The 25,320-nt window shown below is 45.1% G+C and overlaps 1 protein-coding gene across 6 annotated transcripts in view; it reads left to right on the forward strand.

Annotated features, from left to right (window-relative positions):
* The window catches only part of LOC139259806 (coiled-coil domain-containing protein 148-like), a 217,185-nt gene that overhangs the window by 50,729 nt on the left and 141,136 nt on the right, over positions 1-25,320 (forward strand). For 5 of the 6 annotated variants that reach the window (XM_070875598.1, XM_070875597.1, XM_070875599.1 and 2 more), the window contains one exon: positions 12,882-13,045. In XM_070875598.1, coding sequence (XP_070731699.1) covers positions 12,882-13,045 — 164 coding nt within the window. Of the gene's footprint in view, positions 1-12,881; positions 13,046-15,219; positions 15,383-15,621; positions 16,818-25,320 lie in introns of those variants that run through there. The other variant, XM_070875603.1, reaches the window with a different exon arrangement.

Below are 25,320 nucleotides of genomic sequence, written 5' to 3' on the forward strand. Positions count from 1 at the left end.
AATGTAACCCCACTTTTTAAAAAAGGAGGGAGAGAGAAAACTGGGAATTATAGACTGGTCAGCCTGACCTCAGTCGTGGGTAAAATGATGGAATCAATTATTAAGGATGTCATAGCAGCGCATTTGGAAAGAGGTGACATGATAGGTCCAAGTCAGCATGGATTTGTGAAAGGGAAATCATGCTTGACAAATCTTCTGGAATTTTTTGAGGATGTTTCCGGTAGAGTGGACAAGGGGGAACCAGTTGATGTGGTGTATTTGGACTTTCAGAAGGCTTTCGACAAGGTCCCACACAAGAGATTAACGTGCAAAGTTAAAGCACATGGGATTGGGGGTAGTGTGCTGACGTGGATTGAGAACTGGTTGGCAGACAGGAAGCAAAGAGTAGGAGTAAATGGGGACTTTTCAGAATGGCAGGCAGTGACTAGTGGGGTACCGCAAGGTTCTGTGCTGGGGCCCCAGCTGTTTATATTGTACATTAATGATTTAGACGAGGGGATTAAATGTAGTCTCTCCAAATTTGCGGATGACACTAAGTTGGGTGGCAGTGTGAGCTGCGAGGAGGATGCTATGAGACTGCGGAGTGATTTGGATAGATTAGGTGGGTGGGCAAATGCATGGAAGATGAAGTATAATGTGGATAAATGTGAGGTTATCCACTTTGGTGGTAAAAACAGAGAGACAGACTATTATCTGAATGGTGACAGATTAGGAAAAGGGGAGGTGCAACGAGACCTGGGTGTCATGGTACATCAGTCATTGAAGGTTGGCATGCAGGTACAGCAGGTGGTTAAGAAAGCAAATGACATGTTGGCTTTCATAGCGAGGGGATTTGAGTACAGGGGCAGGGAGGTGTTACTACAGTTGAACAGGGCATTGGTGAGGCCACACCTGGAGTATTATGTACAGTTTTGGTCTCCTAACCTGAGGAAGGACATTCTTGCTATTGAGGGAGTGCAGCGAAGGTTCACCAGACTGATTCCCAGGATGGCGGGACGGAAATATCAAAAAGACTGGATCAACTGGGCTTGTATTCACTGGAGTTCAGAAGAATGAGAGGGAATCTCATAGAAAAGTTTAAAATTCTGATCGGTTTAGACAGGTTAGATGCAGGAAGAATGTTCCCAATGTTGGGGAAGTCCAGAACCAGGGGACACAGTCTAAGAATAAGGGGTAAGCCATTTAGGACCGAGATGAGGAGAAACTTTTTCACCCAGAGAGTGGTGAACCGGTGGAATTCTCTACCACAGAAAGTTGTTGAGGCCAATTCACTAAATATATTCAAAAAGGAGTTAGATGTAGTCCTTACTACTAGGGGGATCAAGGGGTATGGCGAGAAAGAAGGAATGGGGTACTGAAGTTGCATGTTCAGCCATGAACTCATTGAATGGCGGTGCAGGCTCGAAGGGCCGAATGACCTACTCCTGCACCTATTTTCTATGTTTCTATGCTCCTGGGCCACGATCCTGCCGCTCCTGAGCCACGGCCCGGCTGCTGGTCCACGCTGCGCCGTTCCTGGGCCACGACCTCTGTTCCTCGTTGATCTCTGACCTCCGGGCCCTCCGCTGCTCTCTGATCTCTGGGCCTCCACTGCTCTCCGACCTCCGGGCCTCACGCTGCTCTCCAACCTCCGGCCCAAGCACCCAAGGCCCTACCCCACTGCTGGCCAAGAACGGCGAGGTACTTATCAAGGACAGAGAGGCGGTTAGTGCTCACTGGAAGGAGCACTTCGAAGATCTCCTCAACCGAGACTCTGTCTTTGACGTGCCTGTCCTCTACACCATCCCGCAGCATGCTACCCACCACCATCTCGGCACAAATCCAGCCTGGCATGAGATAGAAAAGTCCATCTGACAACTGAAAAACAACCAGGCCTCGGGAGTAGATGGAATCCCCGCCGAAGCACTAAAACATGGTGGAGAAGCACTTTTGGTGCGAATACACAATCCCATTTCTCTCATCTGGAAGGAGGAAAGCATGCCTGGGGACCTCAGAGACGCGGTAATCGTGACCATCTTCAAAAAAGGCGACAAATCCAATTGCGATAACTGCAGAGGAATTTGCCTGCTGTCTGCCACAGAGAAAGTCATCGCAAGAATCCTCCTCAATCGCATTCTCCCTGTGCTGAAGAACTCCCAGAGTCACTATAAGGGGCACAATGGACATGATCTTCACTGCGCGACAAATCCAAGAGAAATGCTGGGAACAGCACCAACCGCTGTACATGGCTGCATTTGACCTCAGAGAGGCCTTCGGCACTGTCAATCGTGAGGGATTATGGAGCATCCTCCTCAAATTCGGCTGCCCCCTAAAGTTTGTCACTATCCTTCGCCTGCTTCACGATGACATGCAAACCGTGATCTTGACCAATGGATCCACCACAGATCCAATTCACGCTTGGACCGGGGTCATGCAAGGCTTTGTCTTTCCACCAACACTGTTCTCAATCTTCCTTGCTGCAATGCTCCATCTCGTCCTCAGTAAGCTCCTCGCTAGAGTGGAGTTAATTTACAGAACAAACGGGAATCTGTTCAACCTCCGCCGGCTCCAGGCCACATCCAAGGTCGGCCCATCCTCTGTCATTGAATTACAGTACGCAAACAACGCCTGCATCTGCGTACACTCGGAGGCTGAACTCCAAGCCATCGGCAACACCTTCACCGAAGTATACGAGAGCATGGATCTTACACCACGCATCCGTAAGTCAAAAATTCTCTACCAACCTGCCTCCACCACACAGTACTGCTCCCCGGTTATCACAATCCACGACGAGGCCTTGGACAACGTGGACCATTTTCCATACCTTGGGAGCCGACTGTCAATAAGGGCAGACGTCGATGATGAAGTCCAACACTGCCTTAAGTGTGCCAGTGCAGCCTTTGATCGCCTGAAGAAGAATGTTTGAAGATCAGACCTCAAACCCGGCACTAAGCTCACGGTCTACAGAGCAGTAGTGACACCCGCCCTCCTATATGCCTCAGAGACATGGACTATGTACAGCAGGCACCTCAAAGCACTGGAGAAGTACCACCAGCACTGCCTCCGCAAGATTCTGCAAATACATTGGCAGGATAGGCACACCAACGTTGACGTTCTCACTCAGGCCAACATCACCAGCATCGAAGTACTAACCACGCTCTATCAACTCCGTTGGGCAAGCCACGTCGTCCGCATGCCTGATACGAGATTCCCAAAACAAGCACGCTACTTGGAGCTCCGACATGGCAAGCGAGCCCCAGGTGGGCAGAGGAAACGCTTTCAAGCCTCTTGGGAAAAAGTGCAACATCCCTACCGACACCTGGGAATCCCTCACCCAAGATCGCACAAGGTGGAGAAAAAGCATCCGGGAAGGCGCCAAACAACTCTAGTTTCTACGCCGAGAACAAGCTGAAGCCAAGCGTAAACAGCAGAAGAAGCGCGCGGCAACCCAAGCACCGCACCCGCCCGTTCCTTCAACCACTGTCTGCCCCACCTGCGACAGAGACTGTAGGTCCCGTATAGGACTCATCAGTCACATGAGAACTCATTTTTTGTGTGGAAGCAAGTCATCCTCGACTCCGAGGGACTGCCTAAGAAGAAGAAGAAGAAGAAGAAGAAGAAGAAGAAGAAGAAAGATTCTATAATTGTCTAATCACCCCTGGGATAAGAATTTGTGGTTTGTGGGCTTACACCAGAAAAATAACCAGAAAAGCTTTTGGATTGTTGTACAAACAGAGTCACTATTGTCCTTCAGGGAAGGGAACCTGCCTCCCCACCTGGTCTAGCCTTTGTGTGATTCCAGTCCCACAATATATGATTGACTTGGGATAATATCTCAGTTTGGGCAATAAATACTGCCTTTACCCACATCTAAGAGAAAATAACAACATTTTTTGTGTGCAAATGTAAGGTGAAGACGAGATCAGGCTTGTTTGCAGTCAAATAGCGAGTCAACACTGTCAAACCTCAGTTATTAAAAATAATCTCTTGGGCGAGGTACTAGAAGACAGCTAGTACCCTTGGGACTATACTCTTAACAAGGAGACAAGTAAGTAGCAGAGAGGGGAAAAAAAGCAGCTGCTTTCTAATATAATTTTCTCTTCACCTCCTTTCTGCAATTGTTGCTCTTATATCTTAAAAATGGGAACTGTAAAGTAAGATAAACTTCCAGGGCATTAATATCGCTGTTAAAATTCTGAAGTCCGTGCTCTTGCCACTAAAGAGTGTTCTGCGCTAAGAGAATGGCAAAAGATCCAAAGTGTATTGTTTAGAAGGCATAGGTTTTACATGCAGCAGGCTGAGAGGTTGAAGCACTCGGGTTCTCCCCAATCAGTACAGCAAAATAATTTTGCTATTACTGACCTGATATTTTGCAATAATTGGGAAGGTACCCGCAAAACAGGTGCCTAAACATCAAATAGGCTGGGTGGAGGGCGCCCACTCATTAAGTGCAAGTGTGTCGCCTGCCATCAACTGCTCCATAGGTGTCCAGGACGCATACCAGAACAATTTAAAACAATGAATAAAATATTCAAATTAGGGTCCCACACTTGTTGGAGGACTCTTTTTATTTTCTGATACTGGTTTACCTCAGCACTGGACACGTGAAAAACCTGTCCAGTAACTTGTGGCACTGCCAAGCATGAAGGACCATTCAGCAGCAGTATTTTAAAAGATTCACCCACTACTTACAGGTTAGTTGCTGGTCAGCATCTGTGCATTATTTGGCCTATTTTCTGACTGTGAAAACTTAATTCTGACTAGAAGATTTTGCAACTGCTGGACTGCTTTTGGCTGCCTTCCAAACAATTGCACATCCGTCATGGCTGGTCAGGTAAGGCTGTCTTTAGGTCTGGAGGAGGAGGGGGAGCAGCAAGGAAGACAGGAGCAGCTCGCAGAGGGAGGAGGAGGCCACTGCATAGGAAGCTGTCATTGAGCTATGTCACCTGCTGCAGCCACAACAGCACTGCCTGTAGCTGTAGAGGTCACCATGTCCCTTAACCTTCATGCCACTGGGTCCTTTCAGATGACAATCAATGACATTTCTCAGTTTTATATCAGGGAAGTCATCGAGGCAGAATACCTAAATCTCTTTCCCCGTGGTCAGAGCAAAGCAGGATGAGAGAGCACTCGGCTTTGCATGCATTGCAGCTTCATCAGGGTGCAAGGTGCCATCGACTGCCCTCACATTGCCTTGCACACTCCCCATCCCTGACATCTTTGTCACAAGAAAAGTATGTCACTGAGCAGCTGCAGGACATTTTGAGGGGAGAGGTGACCAGCCAGAAGTCGTGGTCCATATTGGTATCAATGACATAGGTAGAAAAAGGGATGAGGTCCAGCAGGCAGATTTTAGGGAGCTAGGAAAGAGATTAAAAAGTAGTACCTCAAAGGTAGTAATCTCCGGATTACTTCCGGTGCCACGAGCTAGTGAGTATAGAAATAGGAGGATAGAGCAGATGAATGCATGGCTGGAGAGATGGTGCAGGAGGAAAGACTTTAGATTCCTGGGACATTGGGATCAGTTCTGGGGGAGATGGGACCTGTGCAGGCCAGACAGGGTGCGCCTCAATAGAGCCGGGATTAATATCCTCACAGTGGGGGTTGCCAATGCAGTTGGGGAGGGTTTAAACTAATTTGACAGGGGATGGGCACCAGCATGTAACATCAGTAAGGAGAAACAATGTGCACAAAGGATTGGGAGAGAGAGATAGCACTAGAATAAGAAATAGTACAGTATTTGGTCTGGTCAGACTAAGAGAGAATACAAGAAGGTCTAAGATAGGTTTACAGTGCATGTATGTAAATGCACAAAGTGTGGTAAAAGAGGTTGGTGAGCTGCAGGTACAAATAGCCACATGGGAATATGATGTTGTGGCGATAACGAAGAAAAGGGCAGGATTGAATACTAAATAATCCTGGATATAAGGTGTTCAGGAAAGATAGGGAAGGAAAAAAAGGAGATGGGGTGGCAGTATTGATTAAGGAGAATATTACAGTGCTGGAGAGAGAGGATATCCTGGAGGGGTCAAGGACAGAATCTATTTGGTTTGAGTTGAGAAACAATAGAGGTGCTATTACACTACTGGTTGTATTCTATAGGAAACCAACTAGTGGGAAGGATACAGAGGAGCAAATTTGCAGAGAAATTATATAGAGGTGCAAGAACTATAGAGTAGTGATAATGGGGGACTTCAATTATTCTAATGTAGACTGGGATAGTAATAGCGTAAAGGGCAGAGAGGGGAAAGAATTTCTGAAGTGTGTTCAAGAGAACTTTCTTGATCAGTATGTTTCCGACCCAACGAGGAAGGAGGCATAGCTGGATCTAGTTCTGGGGAATGAGTTGGGTCAAGTGGAGCAAGTGTCAGGCGGGAAACATTTAAGGAACAGAGATCATAGTATCACAAGGTTTAGATTAGCTATGGAAAATAACAAAGAACAATCTAGAGTTAAAATACTTAATTGGAGGAGGATCAATTTCAGTGGGATGAAAGTGGAGCTAGCCCGGGTGATTTCGAATCAAAGATTGGCAGGCAAAACTTTAATCGAACAGTGGGCTGCCTTTAAAGAGATGATTCGTGCACAGTCAAGGTACATTCCCATGAGAGGGAAAGATAGGGCAACTAAAACCAGATCTCCCTAGATGACGAAAGGGATAGAGAATAAGATGAAGTTGAAAAAGGAGCCGTATGGCAGATGTCAGGTTGAGAATACGTGGGAACCAGACTGAACATCGAAAGTCCAGAGGGGAAATGTAAAATGAAATGAGGGGCAAAGAGAGAGTATGGGAATAGAATGGCAGTTAACATAAAAGGGAATCCAAAAGTCGTCTTTAGCCATATAAACAATAAACGGGTAGTAAGAGGAGGGATGGGAACCAATTAGGGATCAAAAAGGAGTCCCATGCATGTAGGCAGACGGTATGACTCTGGTTCTAAAAGAGTACTTTGCATCTATCTTTACCAAGGAAGAAGATGCTGCCAAAGTCATAGTAGTTGAGATACTGGATCGGATAAAAATTGATAAAGAGGAGGTACTAGAAAGGCTGGCTGTACTTAAAGGAATGCATTCTATGATGCTAAAGGAAGTTAAAGAGGAAATCGCGGAGTTACTGGCCATAATCTTCCAATCCTCCTTCGATAAGGGGATGGTGGCAGAGAACTGGAGAATTACAAATGTTACACCCTTGTTCAAAAAAGAGTGTAAGGATAAACCCAGCAACTACAGACCAGTCAGTTTAACCTCGGTAGTGGGGAAGCTTTTAGAAATGGTCATTCGGGACAAAATTAACAGTCATTTGGACAAGTTGGATTAATTAAGGAAAGCCAGCACAAATTTGTCAAAGGCAAATCGTGTTTAACTAACTTGATTTGAGTTTTTTGATGAGGTAACAGAGAGGGTTGATGAGGACAATGCGATTGATATGGTATTCATGGACTTCCAAAAGGCATTTGATAAAGTGCCAAATAATAGGCTTGCCAGCAAAGTTAAAGCCCATGGAATAAAATGGACAATGACCGCGAACTCCTGCCTCATGGCTGTTACCGCCCCCAAATGGAGCGCTACGCAATTTCACCCTCATAGAGTATAAAAGTTAAGGAAGTTATAAAGAACTTTTATAGAACTTTGGTTTGGCCTCATTTTGGAGTATTGTGTCCAATTCTGGACACCGCACTTTAGGAAGGATGTGAAGGCCTCTGAGGGAGTGCAGGAAAGATTTACAAGATTGGTTCCAGGGATGAGGGACTTCAGTTAAGTAGGTAGACTAGAGTAACTTGGATTGTTCTCCTTTAGAGCAGAGAAGATTAAGAGGAGATTTGATAGAGGTCTTCAAAATCATGAGGGCTCTAGACAGAGTAGATAGAGAGAAACTGTTACTATTGGTGAAAGGGTCAAGAACCAGAGCACACAGATTTAGGCTGAACCAAAGGCGACTTGAAGAAAATCTTTTTTACGCAGCGAGTGGTTGGGATCTGGAATGCACTGCTCTGAAAGGGTGCTGGAGGCAGATTCAGTTGTGACTTTCAAAAGAGAATTGAACAGGGCTATGGGGAAAGGGCAGACGAGTGGGACTAGCTGAAGTACTCTTGCAGAGAGCTGGCATGGGCTTGAGAGACCGAATGGCGGCCTCCTGTGCTGTAACCATTCTATGATTCCGCTTGCTCAGCGTCCAGCTGGTTTGCGACCACAGGCAGTTCATCATGCAGGTCTGTGTCGGGTTTCCTGGCAGCATTCATGCACCTGTCCTCTGTGCTGCCTATATTCCAATTAGACTACTAGGACAAGGACTAACCCCTTCAGATATGGCTCATGATTCCTGTCAGGAACCAGGACACAGAGCAGGCCTACAATGATACCCATGCTGCCTCCAGGAACATCATTGAGTAGACAGTTAGACTCCTTAAATAACCTTTAAACTTGCCTACACTGCTCAACAATTTCAGACCATAACCTCTGCCCATATTTTGTTCCCTTTCCTCCTTTATTTTAAACCCACCACCTTTTTGTGCTCTTTTCCATGGCAGCTGATGATGATTCTGCCATTCACATCTGGACTCATCTTTTGTGTTAGCTTGTGCCATTCCCACCTTCTTTTTGCCCATCATCCCTTTTGTCTCTTAAATCTCTTTTGTCTTCCACCCTATCGCAGACCTTCCCTTTTGTTCTTTCCTCCCCTCCCCCTTTCAGTGCCCCTGCACTTCCTTAAGTATCCGTTACATCTCAAACTTTTCCAGGTCTGACGAAGTGTCACAGACCTGAAATGTTAACTCTGTTTGTCTCCACAGATGCTGCTTGACCTGCTGAGATTACCAGCATTTTCTGTTTTTATTTCAGATTCCAGCAGTATTTTGCTTTTATAATTAAGAATCAGTCTTGTGAAAACCCTTAGTGCTTGTTTACCTATTCTGGTGCTCCCACAAGGTATATCCCCAGTGGCTACAGCTTGAGAGGTGAAAGGCTGCTGAGCTGTTATTGAGAATATTTCACATGGTTATGGTGGGCGACCTCGAGCAGCTTTAAAAAGGGAGAAATGGATAAACCAAGTAATTACAGGCCAGTCAGTCTAACCTCAGTAGAAATTATTGGAAAAAAACTCAGGATAAATCTTAATTTAGAAAGACGGATTAATCAAGGACAGTCAGCATGGATTTGTTAAGGGAAGGTCGTGTCTGACTAAATTAATTGCATTTTTGAGGAGGTAACAAGGAGGGTCGATGAGGATTTGATGACGTGTATATGGATTTTAGCAAGGCTTTTGATAAGGTCCCACATGGCAGACTGCTCATGAAAGTAAAAACCCATGGGATCCAAGGCAAAGTGGCAAATTGGATCCAAAATTGGCTCAGAGGCACGAAGCAAAAGGTAATGGTCGATGGGTGTTTTTGTGAGTGGAAGGCTGTTTCCAGTGGGATTCCGCAGGGCTCAGTAATAGGTCCCTTGCTTTTGTGGTATGTATCAATGATTTAGACTTGAATATAGGGGATATGATTAAGAAGTTTGCAGATGATACAAAACTTGGCCGTGTTGTTGATAATGAAGAAGAAAGCTAGACTGCAGGAAGATATCAGTGGACTGGTCAGGTAGGCAGACAGTCGCAAATGGAATTCAATCCAGAGAAGTATGATTTGGGGAGGACAAACAAGAGAATACACAAGATTTGGAACAGAGGAAGCTGAGGGGAGACCTAATTGAGGTGTATAAAATTATGAGGGGCCCAGATCGAGTGGATATGAAGGACCTATTTCTTTTAGCAGAGAGGTCAATAACCAGGGGCATAGATTTAAAGTATTTGGTAGGATGATTAGAGGGGATTTGAGGAGAAATCTTTTGACCCAGACGTTGGTGGGGATCTGGAACTCACTGCCTGAAAGGGTGGTAGAGGCAGAAACCCTCATAGCATTTAATGATCTCAGCAAACTTGGCTACATTACACTCGGTCCCTTCATCCAAGTCATTAATATAGATTGTAAATAGTTGAGGCCCCACCACCGATCCCTGCGGCACCCCACTAGTTACTATTTGCCAACCGGAAAATGACATTTAGCCTGACTCTGTTTTCTGTTAGTTAGCCAATCCTCTATCCATGCTAGTATATTACCCCCAAGCCTGTGAACTTTTATCTTGTGCAGTAACCTTTTATGTGGCACCTTATCGAAAACCTTCTGGAAATCCAAATACATCACATCCACTGGTTCCCCCTTATCCACCCTGCTCGTTACATCCTCAAAGAACTCCAGCAAATTTGTCAAACATGATTTCCCTTTCATAAAGCTGACTCTGCTTGATTGAATTATGCTTATCTAAATGTCCTGCTACTGTTTCCTGAATGTTGGACTCCAGCATTTTCCCAATGACAATCGGCTAACAGTTGGGGCACTACATCTTCAGGAGAGAAGTGGAGAGGATTTTTTTTAAGAGCAAATATATTTATTATATATTAAAAGCCTTGAATCTGCATACACTTCCTATTGTGTAACACTTACTTCCTATAATACACTTTTGCTGTCACTCTCTTGTTTTGACACTTTCACTGTCAGACTTCTCCCGTGACACATTGATGATTGGCTCAAAGTAAAACAACGGCAAATCACAACTGAAGAGGTAGAGAACATACACAACAAAAATGAGGAGACTGCTACTTAAAAACTATCTTGAAGTTATGAAAAGAACCAATCCTAATAATCAATCAGGAGAACCTACCAATAAAAGAAAGGAGAAGGTAAACTTTGTTAATTGGTTCAAAGTGAAATGGCAGAAAATCAGATCGGAAGAAGTAGAGAACTCATGAATTAAAAGCAAAACAAGCAGCTGGACAACTGTTGAGAAACTACCAAAAAATGATGAAATAGATAATCCTATATGACAAGTCAGGATAACTTGACAAAAAAAGAGAATGTGAACCAATTGAATCAGTCACAACACTTTTTGAATAAAAATATTCCACTTTTTTTTCTCAGCAACCAAAATTTCTATGTCCAAATTGTTTTAAAGCAGCAAATATGCTAACAGATTCCTGTATTTTTAACCTCAGTAATAGAGGGCATTAGAATTCAGTTAATTGAGGGCCTGGTCACGGAAGAGAATGAAAAGCACTTGGAGGGAAGCCACATGGCACAAGCAGGATAAACACAAATCCTGAGGCCAAGTGTCAGGGCTGTCCACTTTCAAAAGAATTGGGGATCAGAAAGTAGCAGGGATTGGGCTGCTTTTGGAAATCTGAGTGCAATGGTGGATTGAGGGGTCTTCAGCAGCAGCAGATGTTAATGGAATTGATGACATGTTGGCACCCAGGGGAACCCAGGTTGTGAGTCACAGTAAGTGTGGAGAGTTAATTTAAGAACTCGTACAATTGAATAGACTGCCAATGTTCACTGTCAAGGCCCACTTGAATATAGTGGTGATGGGTGAGTGGGACATGGAGCGGAATAGGATTCAGGCAGCTAAAGATTGTCTGGCATCTGTTGTTTTGTTCTCCAGCAAGAGATCAATATTTTCAGGAGTGAAAAGGGGAGTGCAGTGAAGGAAACTGGTCTCAAAGAATTTGTGGGAGAAGTACAAATAAAAAATAATTTCAGTGGTGCCTGAGGACAACGTTAAACCAATGTCTGTCATACACGACAATATAAATGTTCTGCAGAGAAAGCTGAATGAGGAAAGGTATTTGCACTGTGAACAAAAAAAAATTAGACAAAGTTCAAATTTGAAAGAATTTTGTTTTGTAGGGTGATTTTAACCCACCCCACCAGTTGGGAATGAGGCGGTAGCACAGTTAAAACTGCCTCCGAAAACTTACCACCCCATTCCTGCTTGATTCCCACTCATCACCACCTTAACTAAGCCCGGTTTTTAGGTGGCCAAGGGGCCAGCCTTACTCAGGCAGGAGCCTCATTAATACATGCAAATTGTGGTTCTATGATGTAATTAGGAAACCAATGGCATTTTAGCCACTGACTGAGCAGGGTGCCCACCGTGGTCCACGAAGGAAGTCTGGCCCTCTGCTGCCCTCGGCTCCCACTCCCAACCTTGAGACCTGCCAAAACTCCTTTACCTCCCTGCTGCGAGTTACTTGAATGCTGCCAGACTTGCCATACCCCTACTCAGTTAAAATCACCCCCTTCCCATAGTTTATCTTGTATCCTCGGTGTACATGATACTGGGCACAGACTGAAAACTGCAGATCAGTCCATTGTATTTTCTAAATGTACATATAGGGGCCGAAATTGCCCTGCGCCCAGTTTTACCTACCCCCGGTGTGCACTTGGACTTTCTCAGGCTGTCTCAGGCACTCCACCTCATTGGAGAGGCGTTCCTGGGACCTTGGCGCAGCCGACACTGAGTTCTGTGCTGCGCTGGAGAAGTCAGCGCTGTTAAAGGGGAGGGCCGCTGCGCACTCTGCAGGCATTTTGGTGGCTGTCACTGGGCCACCAGGGACCCAAAAGGGAGTGCCAGGCTGCATGATGGCGGCCTGGTCGAGGAGCGGGCCGCCAGTGTTGGGCGAACCGAAGAGTCGAGCGACAAAATAAAATGGGGTGCACACGGCCTCCCATTTAAGGGGCGCTCAGGGCGGATGTCAGCACCCCGTAAAGCAGGCACTGACCGGCTTGCGCCAGCATCGCAGCCCACAGGGCAATTTCACCCACGGGCCGCAAATTGGTCTGCGAGGGGCTCGAAGGGGTTGACGCACATTTTGGTGTTTTAGTAGTCTTAACACAGCTGAATAGTTCCTTTTACATGCATTTTGTTGATACTTTCAAATGAAGGTGGCTCCTTGAGGAGCTTAAAACACCAAATAATGTTATGTATTTAACCTTTCCATCATAAACTGCAATGGCATGAATTGGACCTTTTTAAAAAGTCATTATACGGTAGACACATTGGGAATTTCTGTCTGACTTAAGGTGTATTGTTACGAGGAGACCAAGAAGCTTTTCGAATAGCCACAGTGGATCCCATCTTGCAATTGAAGAAAGACTTGAAACAAAGACTAATTGAAATGCAGCATTGTCCATCGCAGCAACTCTACCAGGGGGATGGATTTAATTCCAGCCAGATACTAGAGCAGGTATGCAACTATTGAATTTGATTTTCTTTGCACTTTAAGCTTCTTGTTGTTTGAAGTCTATTGACAAATCATGAGCCATTTTAAAACTAACTTTGCTTTACATTCAACTTACTGCAGGTAAACACTTGTGTCCACTAATGTCTAACTTTTATATCTGTCTAGTTTGACACAGAAAAAAAGTAACATATTCTCAAACAAGAATAATATTGCAGAAAAATCTTTTTGGGGCATTTACTTAAACTCTCCTTAATTTTGGTTACCACCACATGAAATCCGACATTAATACACTAGTGATAGTAGTAGTTGTCGGTCCCTCGCACACAAGGATGACGGTGCCAACAATGAAGAGAGCATACCTACATGGTAAATGGGTACATTGATGACGATGTAGGGTGGTATGTGCTCGACATTGGCCCGTGTTTTCCGGGGCCTATGACCGCGTATACGGCCGTAAGTGTCCCACAAGTTCTGAATTTTCGCGTGCAGTGCGCATGCGTGAAAACCTGGAACATGCGATCTGTCAAGTTTCAGCTTGATAGATCGACCGCATCCCTGGGAAATGAACATTTGCTGGCGGAGAGTTGGGCTATTTGCCTGGCGAATGCCCGTGAAACTCTTACGCAGGTAAAAGCAGGTGTAAGACCGTTTACCAGCATAAGAGTTTAAATAAATATTAAAATAATGTATTTTTTAAATTATTTAAACATACAAAAACTTTTAAAATTAGTTTAGTTCATTTTTAGCCCCTTTAAAACATCTAAATTTATTTTTCAAAAAATTAAATTTTTGTTTTAAATGTTTAATTAAATTGTATTTTAATGAATTTTGAACATGTAATGATTTATTTTTATTAACTGGTGTGTAATTGTGTTTTTTAGGGGATTCCTATTCATGCTTTTGGGGATTCCATACGTAAATGGAATGCCCATAAGCATATTTTTTGATTGGTTGGGCTAGCCCATATGATCCCACGGGCGCTTGCAAATCGCGTGCACTTCTGGGATATGTGGGCCTTTATGCAGGCATATACATGGAGGCCCAGGAGCGCAAGTGTCCAAACCGCCGTGACCATCAGGTAGGCGCGGAGTTTACTTGCCGTTTGGAGTCATTCGCCTGCGGGAAGCCTACAATCGCAAGTTCAAACCCAATGTCTACCACAAGCTACACGTAACCACCTTCCTCGAAGATTCTCTTGTTGATCCCTCTGATATTACCAATTCTTCCACCTCTCACATCTTCCCTCCACGTTGCAACTCAAAACCCTTCACTCCTCCTGTCACTTCAGCACACCATTGTTGTTTGTCGGTGGTGAAGGATTCTCAAGAATTGATGATCATGTTGCACTGTTTTAAATTAAGCTTCAGTGTGTCTTGGTAGTGCATTGTTGTTCGCCCTGCATTCTTCTGCCATCCGCCAGTTTTCCATAAAACTGCTTCGGTAACCGTATGCCATTCATTCTGATTATGGGCTCAATTTTGCCCAAACCCATTTTTTGGCGTATTGCCAGGGTTATGCCCGTTTTCTAGGCCAGAAATGCAGCAAAAATATTTGTCCAAAGTTCTCCCGCTGTATTTTTCAAATTTGGCACCGTGCAGCCTGCCCAGTCGCCTCGGGGTGGAGCCTGCTGTCTGTGCCGAAAAAACGATGCTGCAGCTTCTATGCATGTGCAAAAAAAAAGGACGTTTTTAACGTGATCCCAATGGGTGCACTTGCACAGTACAGCTCCAGATCTGCATTCGGCCATTTTTAAAAAGCCAGTTGTGTGTTTGAGAACGTTGAGTGCTGTGTGAGAGCATTGGAAAAATCGGAGCTGCAATAGAAGATGCAACGCGGTGCAAGGACCAAGAATTTCTTACAGGATGAAGTGGAGGCACTAGTTACTTTGATTGAGGCCAGATGGCAGGAGCTGGACACCAGTAGAGGTAACATAAAAGTTCCACCCAAAGAAATGAAGAAACGCTGGAACCAAGTTGCAGAAGATTATTGTGCAATGTTGACCACCACAAGATCTGGAGGCCAGTGTAAAAAGAAGTGGCAGGATCTTGGTCAAGTAGTTAGTGTAAGTAATATTCTCATTTATTCAATGGAATTGCAATTGTAAATGAGACCAGCTGTATATGATCCACCCAGCAGAAAGACACCCTCTCTAAAAAGTTGCATTTTCATCTTTGCAGAGGAAGGTGGCACATAACAAAAGAGAAATAACTCGAACAGGAAGAGGCCCGGCAAATCTGCAGCCACTAACATCCTTGGAAGAGAGGGTCGCTGCTTTGATGGGTGTTGCCTGGATAAAAGCAACCACCACTGCACAAGCTGGACCCACACTCAAGGGAGAGGGTAAGTCCTGCAAATTCCACAGTCTGGCTTTGCTAAATGTTAAGTACTGCGCGGGCTAGCCATGCTTTGGTTCATGGGGATGTCTCCGTCAGCTACGCTTCAGTTGATGCAGTGTGCTATCATTCATCGTGGTCCTTCAAATGAGCCTGCTGCCTGCGCTGTGTGAGCCTACTCATGCCACCCACCCTGTCCCCTCCTCTGCTGCTAACCATTTGTCTGTGTTCTGTTATATTTTGCAGAACTTGAGTCCAACCCTGACGATGCAGAAGAAGATTCAGACGACGACGAGCCTGAAGAGAACATCTTCCAATCCCACCCTCCAGACCAAGAGCATGGGGGTGAGAGGGAGGGGATGGAGATGAATGAAGCCCCCACTGTTTTACTGACTTTGGAGGAGGTGCAAGTGCCGCCCATTGAGTTGCCAGCTCCTTCCGTGACTAGTGGTTTGAGTGTTGGTGGGACATTGCATGGTTTCCTACCGTCCGAGGCTGCGGGTCCCAGTGGTGTGGTGCAGCGAGGCACACCCATGGCCCCACCTTCCAAGGCTGCGGGTCCCAGTTGTGGGGTGCGAGCCATACCCGTGGGGAGGAGGGGAAGGAGAGCTCAACCGCGCTCTCCTGAGGTGCAAGATCTAACAGATGTGCTTCAGATGATGGCAATGAGTGGGGAGAGCATTGATCTTACGCGATCACTCCTGGTCACCATCAGTGGGATAGGTCATGAGGTAGCGGGACTGTCGGGAGAAGTAACAGCAATCTCACAAGAAATGGGAATGATGTCCGGGACCATGAGTGAAGGAATATCTCAGTCAGCTGAAACCAGATTAGTGACCATGAAGGAGGGAATGTCACAGGTAGCTGATGTGCTGTCAGTGAGCATCAGGGAGGGAATGTCAGAGATGGTGCAAACACTATCAGTGAACATGAGGGAGGGAATGTTGCAGGTAGCTGACACACTTTTGCTCAACATGAGGGAGGGAATGTTGCAGATCGTTGAGACACTGTCAGGCCGCATGAGAATGGCATGTTGGAGTTAGCTGCTGCAATAAGGAAACACGCCCAGACCCCACGCCCATTGATAGAATCAACTGCCGCTCCCACTCCAATCCCCACACCAGCCTCTGAAGAGCCCCAAGATGGGTCTTCCACATTGCCGCCTGGGCCTTCCACATTGCCACCTGCCCTGCCCCCCAACAGATGCGCACTACCCGAGATCTTAGAAAGAATAAGCTTGGTACCAAACCCAGAAACACTGCGCCACTGCCTGCGGGCAAGTGTGGTGGAGTCACCAAGAACAAGCACGGCGGGCGGTCTTAGAATAAGATAATAAGATGGAGGAGAGATGGGTGCAACCTTTCTTTGTTGCTGCTGTTGTTATTGTAACTGTTGTAACTGTTCTCAAATTAAAAGTTTTTTGTAAGCTATGTAAATTTACAAGTTTAAAAGTTAGTAAGTGATCTTAAAGTTTTTAAGTGATCTTAGTTTTAAGTGATCTTTAACTGAAAACTTTAAAGTTTGATACAAGAATAATTTTATTAAAGTTAAGTTAAACATACAGTTTGCTAAACTTTTGAATAAAATATATTTTACATTAAAACTGAATCATTTCCATTATTCGATTATTAACACAACTTTTGAAGTAAACAGGAATCATTTCCATCATTTGTTCGATTATTAACACAACATTTGAAGTAAACAAGAATCATTTCCATCATTTGTTCCATTAACACAACACAACATTACGGAACAGGTCCAAACAGTAAACATGGTCTATGTGGAATAGTTGTTGCTGAGCCTTCAGGCAGTAAACGTTCATGGATGAGTTGCTGGCGCAAGGCTCGAGCAATCGTTAAAGGGGCACGATGGCCCGCTCTCCTCCGCCGTCATGCTCGGGTTCAGGTATTTGCATGGCTTCCTCGTCCTCATCCTCCTGCTCATCATCTGCATCTTCCTCATCATTATCATCAGCCATTGTCACCACAGGTGTGTCTCCCCCTGATGGCTAAGTTATGCAGCATGCAGCACACAACAGTGAACTGACCGACAATCTCAGGGGAGCATATCAAGTAGCCTCTGGAATGGTCCAGGCATTGGAAACGCTGTTTCAAGATGCCAATGGTCCTTTCTATGATGCTGCATGTTGCAATGTGCGACATATATTTCCGTCCGTCCGGGTTACACATAGGGGAGTCATGAACCAGGTGGCGAGGCCATACCCTTTGTCTCCCAGTAGCCAGCTTTGCCCTTCTGGCTGCTGCTGAAACATGGCTGATATAACGCTCTTGCGTCGGATGTACGCATCATGGGTGCTCCCAAGGTATCTTGCATCGACTGACATGATGCAGTGCATGTCATCACACATGAGCTGCACATTCATGGAGTGGAAGCCTTTTCTGTTCCTGTACATCTTGGAATCCTCCAAAGGTGCTCGCAAGGCGATGTGGGTACAATCAATGCAACCCTGCACCTTTGGGAAGCCAGCAATCCTGGTGAAGCCCACAGCCCTGTCATGAATTGCCTGGGCGGTCATGGGAACTTTATGTAGTCATTCCTTCAGACATATAATGCAGCTGACACCTGCAGACATGTGCTGCATGTTGAGGAATGGCGCACACATCCCCAGTTGTAGCTTAGAAGGATCCGGATGCATAGAATGAAAGTGCAGCTTCAACTCACAAAGCTGTCCTCCTGACGCTTCTAGGTTGCAGGTCTGCTTTCACCAACTCACAGATCTCAGTTACAACTTCTTTGTGGAAACGCAGGCTTGTGACACAGTCTGCATCACTCAGGTGCAGGTACAAATGCCTGTCTCGATATACCCAAGGTGGGTAAGGTCTCCTGCCCAGCACCCTATGGGCTCTGATGTTCCTGATGCGATGGTGTCAAATCATTTGTCTCCTCCGTAGCACCATGATGCAGAAGGCTTGTACAAGGTATGGCATTGTCAGTATTGCCCCCATACTTATATTTTACCTTTGCAAGAAGCTCAAAACGGCAGGCAGGCAGGACAGGTTCTTTGTTGTCTCTCCCCAAGGTCTGTATGGGCCACATCCAGGTTCCGGCAATCATGTGACTCCCCCTGGGGCTCATTGCAGTCTTGTGATTTATTCTCCCCTGGGCTCATTTGCTGCCTAGTGCAGTCTTCCGATTGCTAGCTTCCCCCCCCCCCACCCCCTCCTTCCCCGAGCTTGTTTTGCAGTCATGCCCTGAGCCCCTGTGTCCGAGCGCAGAGCCAATTCTGCCGGCCGACACTGCGACCTTCCAGTCCTGTTTGAACACGTTCGGTGGCGGCATGCGAGTAAAAAAAACAATGAAAACTTCAGAATTCCATGAAACTTCCATGTATTCCATTGAAAGGTTAAAAAAATTTCATCTTTATTACGGATATTTTAAGTGTCTTGACTTCCTCCAAAAATGTTGATGAGAAACAATGGCGTCTTTCAGCGCCGATTTCTCAATGTGCGCTGCTTTCTGTTAACTCACCAGAAGGTTTTTCGGGAGTGGCCAGATACGCTGACCAAGCAGAAAATGTTTTTGGCCAAACTGAAAAATCATCAACACTGGCGCAGACACGAGGGCAGATTCTTGGGTGAAACTTTGATTTAATACCTATGCCAAAAATAACGGCGCGTGCCAAAAAAAATGGCGCAAATGACCCGGGAAAATTAAGCCCAATATTTCCAGTTCAACAGAGCTGAACATTGATTATTGTAGCCTCATTGCTGAAGTTTTCCGCATGTTCCAGTACTTCCTTGTCAGTGATCTTGTACTGCCACCCAAGAAAGAAAGTCCTTGCATTCATCTATTGCCTTTCACAACCTCAGGACATCCCAAAGCACTTTATAGCTAATGATTTACTTTTAAAGTGTAGTCACCGATGTAATGTAGGAAAGGCAACAGCCAATTTGCACACAGCATGCACCAACAAATAGCAATGAGATAATGACCAGATAATTTTTGTTTAGTGACACTTGGTTGAGGGATAAGTATTTGCCAGTACACCGGGGATGAAGGGAAGGTGGAAACATAAGAACATAAGAATTAGGAACAGGAGTAGGCCACCTCGTCCCTCGAGCCTGCTCCGCCATTCAAAAAGATCATGGCTGATCTGGCCGTGGATTCAGCTCCACTTACCCGCCCGCTCCCCATAACCCTTAATTCCCTTATCTATCTATCTGTGATTTGAATACATTCAATGAGCTAGCCTCAGCTGCTTCCTTGGGCAGAGAATTCCACAGATTCACAACCCTCTGGGAGAAGAAATTCCTTCTCAACTCGGTTTTAAATTGGCTCCCCCGTATTTTGAGGCTGTGCCCCCTAGTTCTAGTCTCCCCGACCAGTGGAAACAACCTCTCTGCCTCTATCTTGTCTATCCCTTTCATTATTTTAAATGTTTCTATAAGATCACCCCTCATCCTTCTGAACTCCAACGAGTAAAGACCCAGTCTACTCAATCTATCATCATAAGGTAACTCCCTCATCACCAGAATCAGCCTAGTGAATCATTTCTGTACCCCGTTCCAAGGCTAGTATATCCTTCCTTAAGTAAGGTGACCAAAACTGCACGCAGTGCTCCAGGTGCAGCCTCACCAATACCCTGTACAGTTGCAGCAGGACCTCCCTACTTTTGTACTCCATCCCTCTCGCAATGAAGGCCAACATTCCATTCGCCTTCCTGATTACCTGCTGCACCTGCAAACTAACTTTTTGGGATTCATGCACAAGGACCCCCAGGTCCCTCTGCACCGCAGCATGTTGTAATTTCTCCCCATTCAAATAATATTCCCTTTTACTGTTTTTTTTCCCAAGGTGGATGACCTCACATTTTCCGACATTGTATTCCATCTGCCAAACCTTAGCCCATTCGCTTAACCTATCTAAATCTCTTTGCAGCCTTTCTGTGTCCTCTACACAACCCGCTTTCCCACTAATCTTCGTGTCATCTGCATATCTGCTCTTCTCCAAATAGTGCAATGAGATATTTTACCTGAGAGGGTAGACAACATCTCACCTGAAAGACAGCACCTTTAACAGTGTAGCATTCCCTCAGTATTGCAATGAAGTGTCAGCCTAGATTATGTGCTCATCTCTGGAGTGGGACTTAATCCATAACTTTCAAACTCAGGCGAGAGTGCTACCACTGAGCTAAGATACACAAAGTAAGATGCAAAGGTGTCTTTAGTGAAACCTTTCCAGGAGATTGGTAAGGACGGTTACCTTCTAAAGCTTCAGTTTAGTGGCAGCCTTGATACTCTGCTAATTCCACACACTTAGACAGTCTACCAAAGACTATTCTTGCTCTATGTATGCGAGCCACCACGTCTTTATTGATCCTTGCGTCATCAGATAGTGTACTGCCAAGATAGGTGAACTTCTGAACTGCATTCAGTTCAGTTTTGCCAGTAATGATCGATGGTCTTACCCTATGACTTCCCAAGAGCTGTTTGATACATTACTTCAATCCTCTTCAAATTAATAGTAAGCCTGTAGCTACTTGTGGAACTTGACAATCTATCCATCATCAGCTGAATGTCCTCTTCAGAATCTGCCACAAGTATGCAGTCATCAACATAGAAAGGTTTTTCTATAATTTGTTTGGAGATTTTAGTCAATGCTTGCAGTCTTGATCGATCCAACAATTTCCCTGTTATGCAGTTTCGTACCCCAACTCCGACCTGAAGTTCCCTTGTTCCGTGATACAGCATAACCACTTAAAAAAGTGTGAACAGAGCAGGGCCCAATACAGATTCTTGCTTCACACCATTCAAAACAGGAAACGGTATGGACAGAGTACCATCAATACACACTCTGCCATACATCCCATCATGGAGCTGTTTTAGAACCAACAAGCATAGTATCAGAAGCTTTGGTCAAGTCAACAAATTTCTTATATAGGTCTTGATTTTGCTCCATGCACTTCTCCTGAATTTGGTGAGAAATTAAGATCATGTCTTTGGGCTGAAGCCGCATGAGAGCACGTGGAATTGGAAGTAACCTTGTGATTGGTAATTGGTACAGAGGTTGTCCACAGAGAGTAGGGATAAAGGGTTTCTTCTCTGATTAACAGACGTGACAGGTAGTGTTCCCCAAGTTTCTGTACTGGGGCCTCAACTTTCCACTATTTATTTCAATGATGGATGAAGGAATAAAGAATTGTGTATCCAAGCTTGCAGATGACACTAAGTTAAGAGGCACCATATGTTGTGTGGATGGGAGGCGAAACTTACAAAGGGTCGAACACAGTCTAAGTGAGTGGGCAAAACTACGGCAGATGGAGTTCAATGTGGGGAAGTATGAGGTCATCTACTTTGGATCTGGGAAAGACAAATCGGAATATTTTCTATTTACAATCTATATTAATGACTTGGATGAATGGACCATGTGTAATGTAGCCAAGTTTGCTGATGATACAAAGATGGGTGAGAAAGCAAATTGTGAGGAGGATACAAAAATCTGCAAAGGGATATAGACAGGTTAAGTGAGTGGGAAAAAAATTGGCAGATGGAGTATAATGTGGGAAAATATGAGGTTATCCACTTTGGCAGAAAAAATAGAAAAGCAAATTATAATTTAAATGGAGAAAAATTGCAAAGTGCTGAAGTACAGAGGGACCTGGGGTCCTTGTGCATGAAACACAAAAAGTTAATATGCAGGTACAGCAAGCAATCAGGGAGGCAAATGGAATGTTGGCTTTTATTGCAAGGGGGATAGAGTATAAAAGCAGAGAAGTCCTGCTATAACTGTACAGGGTATTGGTGAGGCCACACCTGGAGTACTGCGTACAGTTTTGGTCTCCGTATTTAAGGAAGGATATACTTGCATTGGAGGCTGTTCAGAGAAGGTTCACTAGGTTGTTTCCGGAGATGAGAGGGTTGACTTATGAAGATAGGTTGAGTAGGTTGGGCCTATACTCATTGGAGTTCAGAAGAATGAGTGGTGATCTTATCGAAACATATAAGATAATGAGGGGGCTCCAGAAGGTGGATGCAGAGAGGGGCAAAGCGATTTAAGTGTCCATGCACACAAATCACTAAAAGCTAGTGCTTTTAGTGATTTGTGTGCTTGGACACTTAATTTTAAAGTAATCTTTGATTTAAAGTAATCAAAAAGGTTAATAGAATGTTGGCCTTTATCTCAAGGGGATTGGAATTCAGAAATGAGCACGTGTTGTCTCAGTTGTACAGAACCTTGATCAGAACCGATCTGGAGTGCTGCAATTTTGGGCACTAAACCTCAAGGAAGATATATTGGCCTTGGATGGGGTACAATACAGATTCACCAGAATTATACCAGACGTAAAGGGTTAAATTATAAGGACAGGTTGCATAAACTTGGGGGGAGAAATTCAGCTGCTAAGCGCTTCGGGGGATCGCTAACGGGGTGCTAAGGGGTTAGCGACCAGGCGTATGAATGCAGTGATGCTCGCGAACTTCTGTGCCGGTTTAGCGCTGATACTAGCTCTTACTGCCTGGACTTCTAGCGCCTCGTAGACCATGATGCCATAAAATGCGCAGCACCTCGTTACCGCTACGGATAGAAAATTTTGCCCCCTGCTGTATCGCCGGGCGTCAACACAGCAGAAAGAGGAAACGTTGTCAACTCAGCTGGCCGCTAAGGGAGCACAAATTAAAGGGAATGGTTTTTAGGTAGGCCAGTCTTTATTATTTGCACCTGCCTGGTGCCTGCTCAAAGTTTTCGATGTTTCATTGCTGCAAGATGTCGAAGCCCTCCACTTTGTGAGAGTATTTGGGGTTGTCATGGCAGTCGCGCAGGTCACCTTGCAACGCAGAGCTGCCAGCAATTAGGTTGTGCACTATCATTGGCCTTTCCCTTTAAGCAAGGGAAGCTGCCTCTGATACCATTAGCAATGTGCTGCAAAGTTTTCAGCACTCTGCCACGACTGCTCCATTCTCGGACTTTAGCACTCAAAGACAAGTGGTTAGCACTTGATTTAGCGCTCCACTTCCCTCTTGGAGCGCTAAAGCTACATTTTCTGGCAGGAGAGAATCATTAGTGCCTGGCGCCACTTTTTCTACTTTTCAAAATTTTCTTCTTCTTAGGCAGTCCTCCGGAGTCAAGGATGACTTGCTTCCACACTAAGACAAGTTCTAAGGTGATTGATGAGACCAATGCGGGAACTACAGTCTCTCACAGGTGGGGCAGATGGTGGATGGAGTGCTTGATTTGTCGTATTCTCCTTCCGCTTTTTCTACTTGGCTTCCGCGTGCTCCCGACGAAGAGACTCAAAGTGTTCGGCTCCTTCTCGGATGCTTCTCTTCCACTTTGAGTGGTCTTGGGCCAGGGATTCTCAAGAGTCAGTGGGTTGTTACCTTATCGAGGGTTTTGAAGTGTTTTCTCTGCCCTCCTGGGGCTCGCTTGCCGTGACGTAGTTCGGAGTAGAGTGCTTGTTTCGGGAGTCTAGTATTGGGCATGCGGACAATGTGGTCCATTCCATCGGAGCTGATTGAGCGTGGTCAGTGCTTCAATGCTGGGGATGTTGGCCTGAGAGAGAACGCTGACGTTGATGCACCTATCCTGCCAATTCATTTGCAGGATTTTGTGGAGGCAGCGTTGATGGTACTTCTCCAGTGCTTTGAGGTGCCTACTGTACATAGTCCATGTCTCTGAAGCATATAGGAGGGCAGGTATCACTACTGCTCTGTAGACCATGAGTTTGATGCCAGGTTTGAGATCCTGGTCTTCGAACACTCTTTTCCTCAGGCGACCAAAGGCTGCACTGGCACACTGAAGGCGCTGTTGGACTTCGCCATCGATGTCTGTCCTTGCTGATAGTAGGCTCCCAAGGTATGAGAAGTGGTCCACATTGTCCAAGGTCTCATCATGGATCTTGATAATCGGGGAGCAGTACTATGTGGCAGGGGACAGATTGATAGAGAACCTTTCTCTTAGGGACAAAAGTTAGCGCCTTTGGCGCTACGGAATTTCTAGCCCTTGGTTTGTATTCCCTTGAGTTTATGAATGGTCTAATCGAAGTATTTAAAATTATGTGAAGGGATTTGTTAGGATAGATACTGAGGAACTATTTCCTCATGTGGTGGAATCCAGAACAAGATGGCATAATCTTAAAATTAGAGCTAAGCCATTAAAGGAGTGAAATGTAGAAGCACTTTTTCATACAAAGGGTTGTGGAAATTTGGAACTCGCTAAAAAAGCTGTGAGGCTAGGTCAATTGAAATTTTCAAAACTGAGCTCGATAGATTTTTGTCTGGTAAGGATATGAAGAGACATGGTACAAAGGCTGGTAAATGGAGTTGAGGTACAGATCAGCCATGATTTTGTTGAACGGCAGAACAAGCTCAAGGAGTTGAATGGTCTATTCCTATTCTTATGTTTTTATGCATTGCGATTTCGGAAGCCTCTTTTGCACTATATTCAGGAGTAGGCGATCAAGAATAATCTGATTCAGAATCTTGCCAGCTACGATAGAAGTGAAATGCCTCAATAGTTACCTCAGTCTAACTTCTCCTTTGTTCTTATATATCTCGATGATGATTGCATCCTTTAGGTCCTGTGAGACCTTCTCTCTTCAGATTAGGCTAATCAACTTAGTTACAACAAACCTCATCATAATAAACTTTAATTTTGATCTCTGCTAAAGCCCCATTAAAGCTTATCAGGAAACTATATTGTATCAAAATTTGCTGGCAGAATAACGGTGAGGCTAATGGTGTTCGCTGTTATATATGCGCAAATGGTACAGCAACTTCAGGTGACGGACAGATGCACGGTTAAACCTGGATCTCCAAAGGTTGCTTTGCAGGTTGTGCCGCTGAGTCATTCGTCTGCCTCACCATTGAATTGCATGAAGTTGCTCTATTTGCATAGTAGATATGAATTAGACTTGCCATGGAAAGTTAAGGCCTGTCATTTTAAGTGCAAGTACCATATTTACAATGTGATTACTGTTAATTACACACA

The sequence above is a fragment of the Pristiophorus japonicus genome, chromosome 3, assembly GCF_044704955.1.
Source record: "Pristiophorus japonicus isolate sPriJap1 chromosome 3, sPriJap1.hap1, whole genome shotgun sequence".
Taxonomy (NCBI): Eukaryota; Metazoa; Chordata; class Chondrichthyes; family Pristiophoridae; genus Pristiophorus; species Pristiophorus japonicus.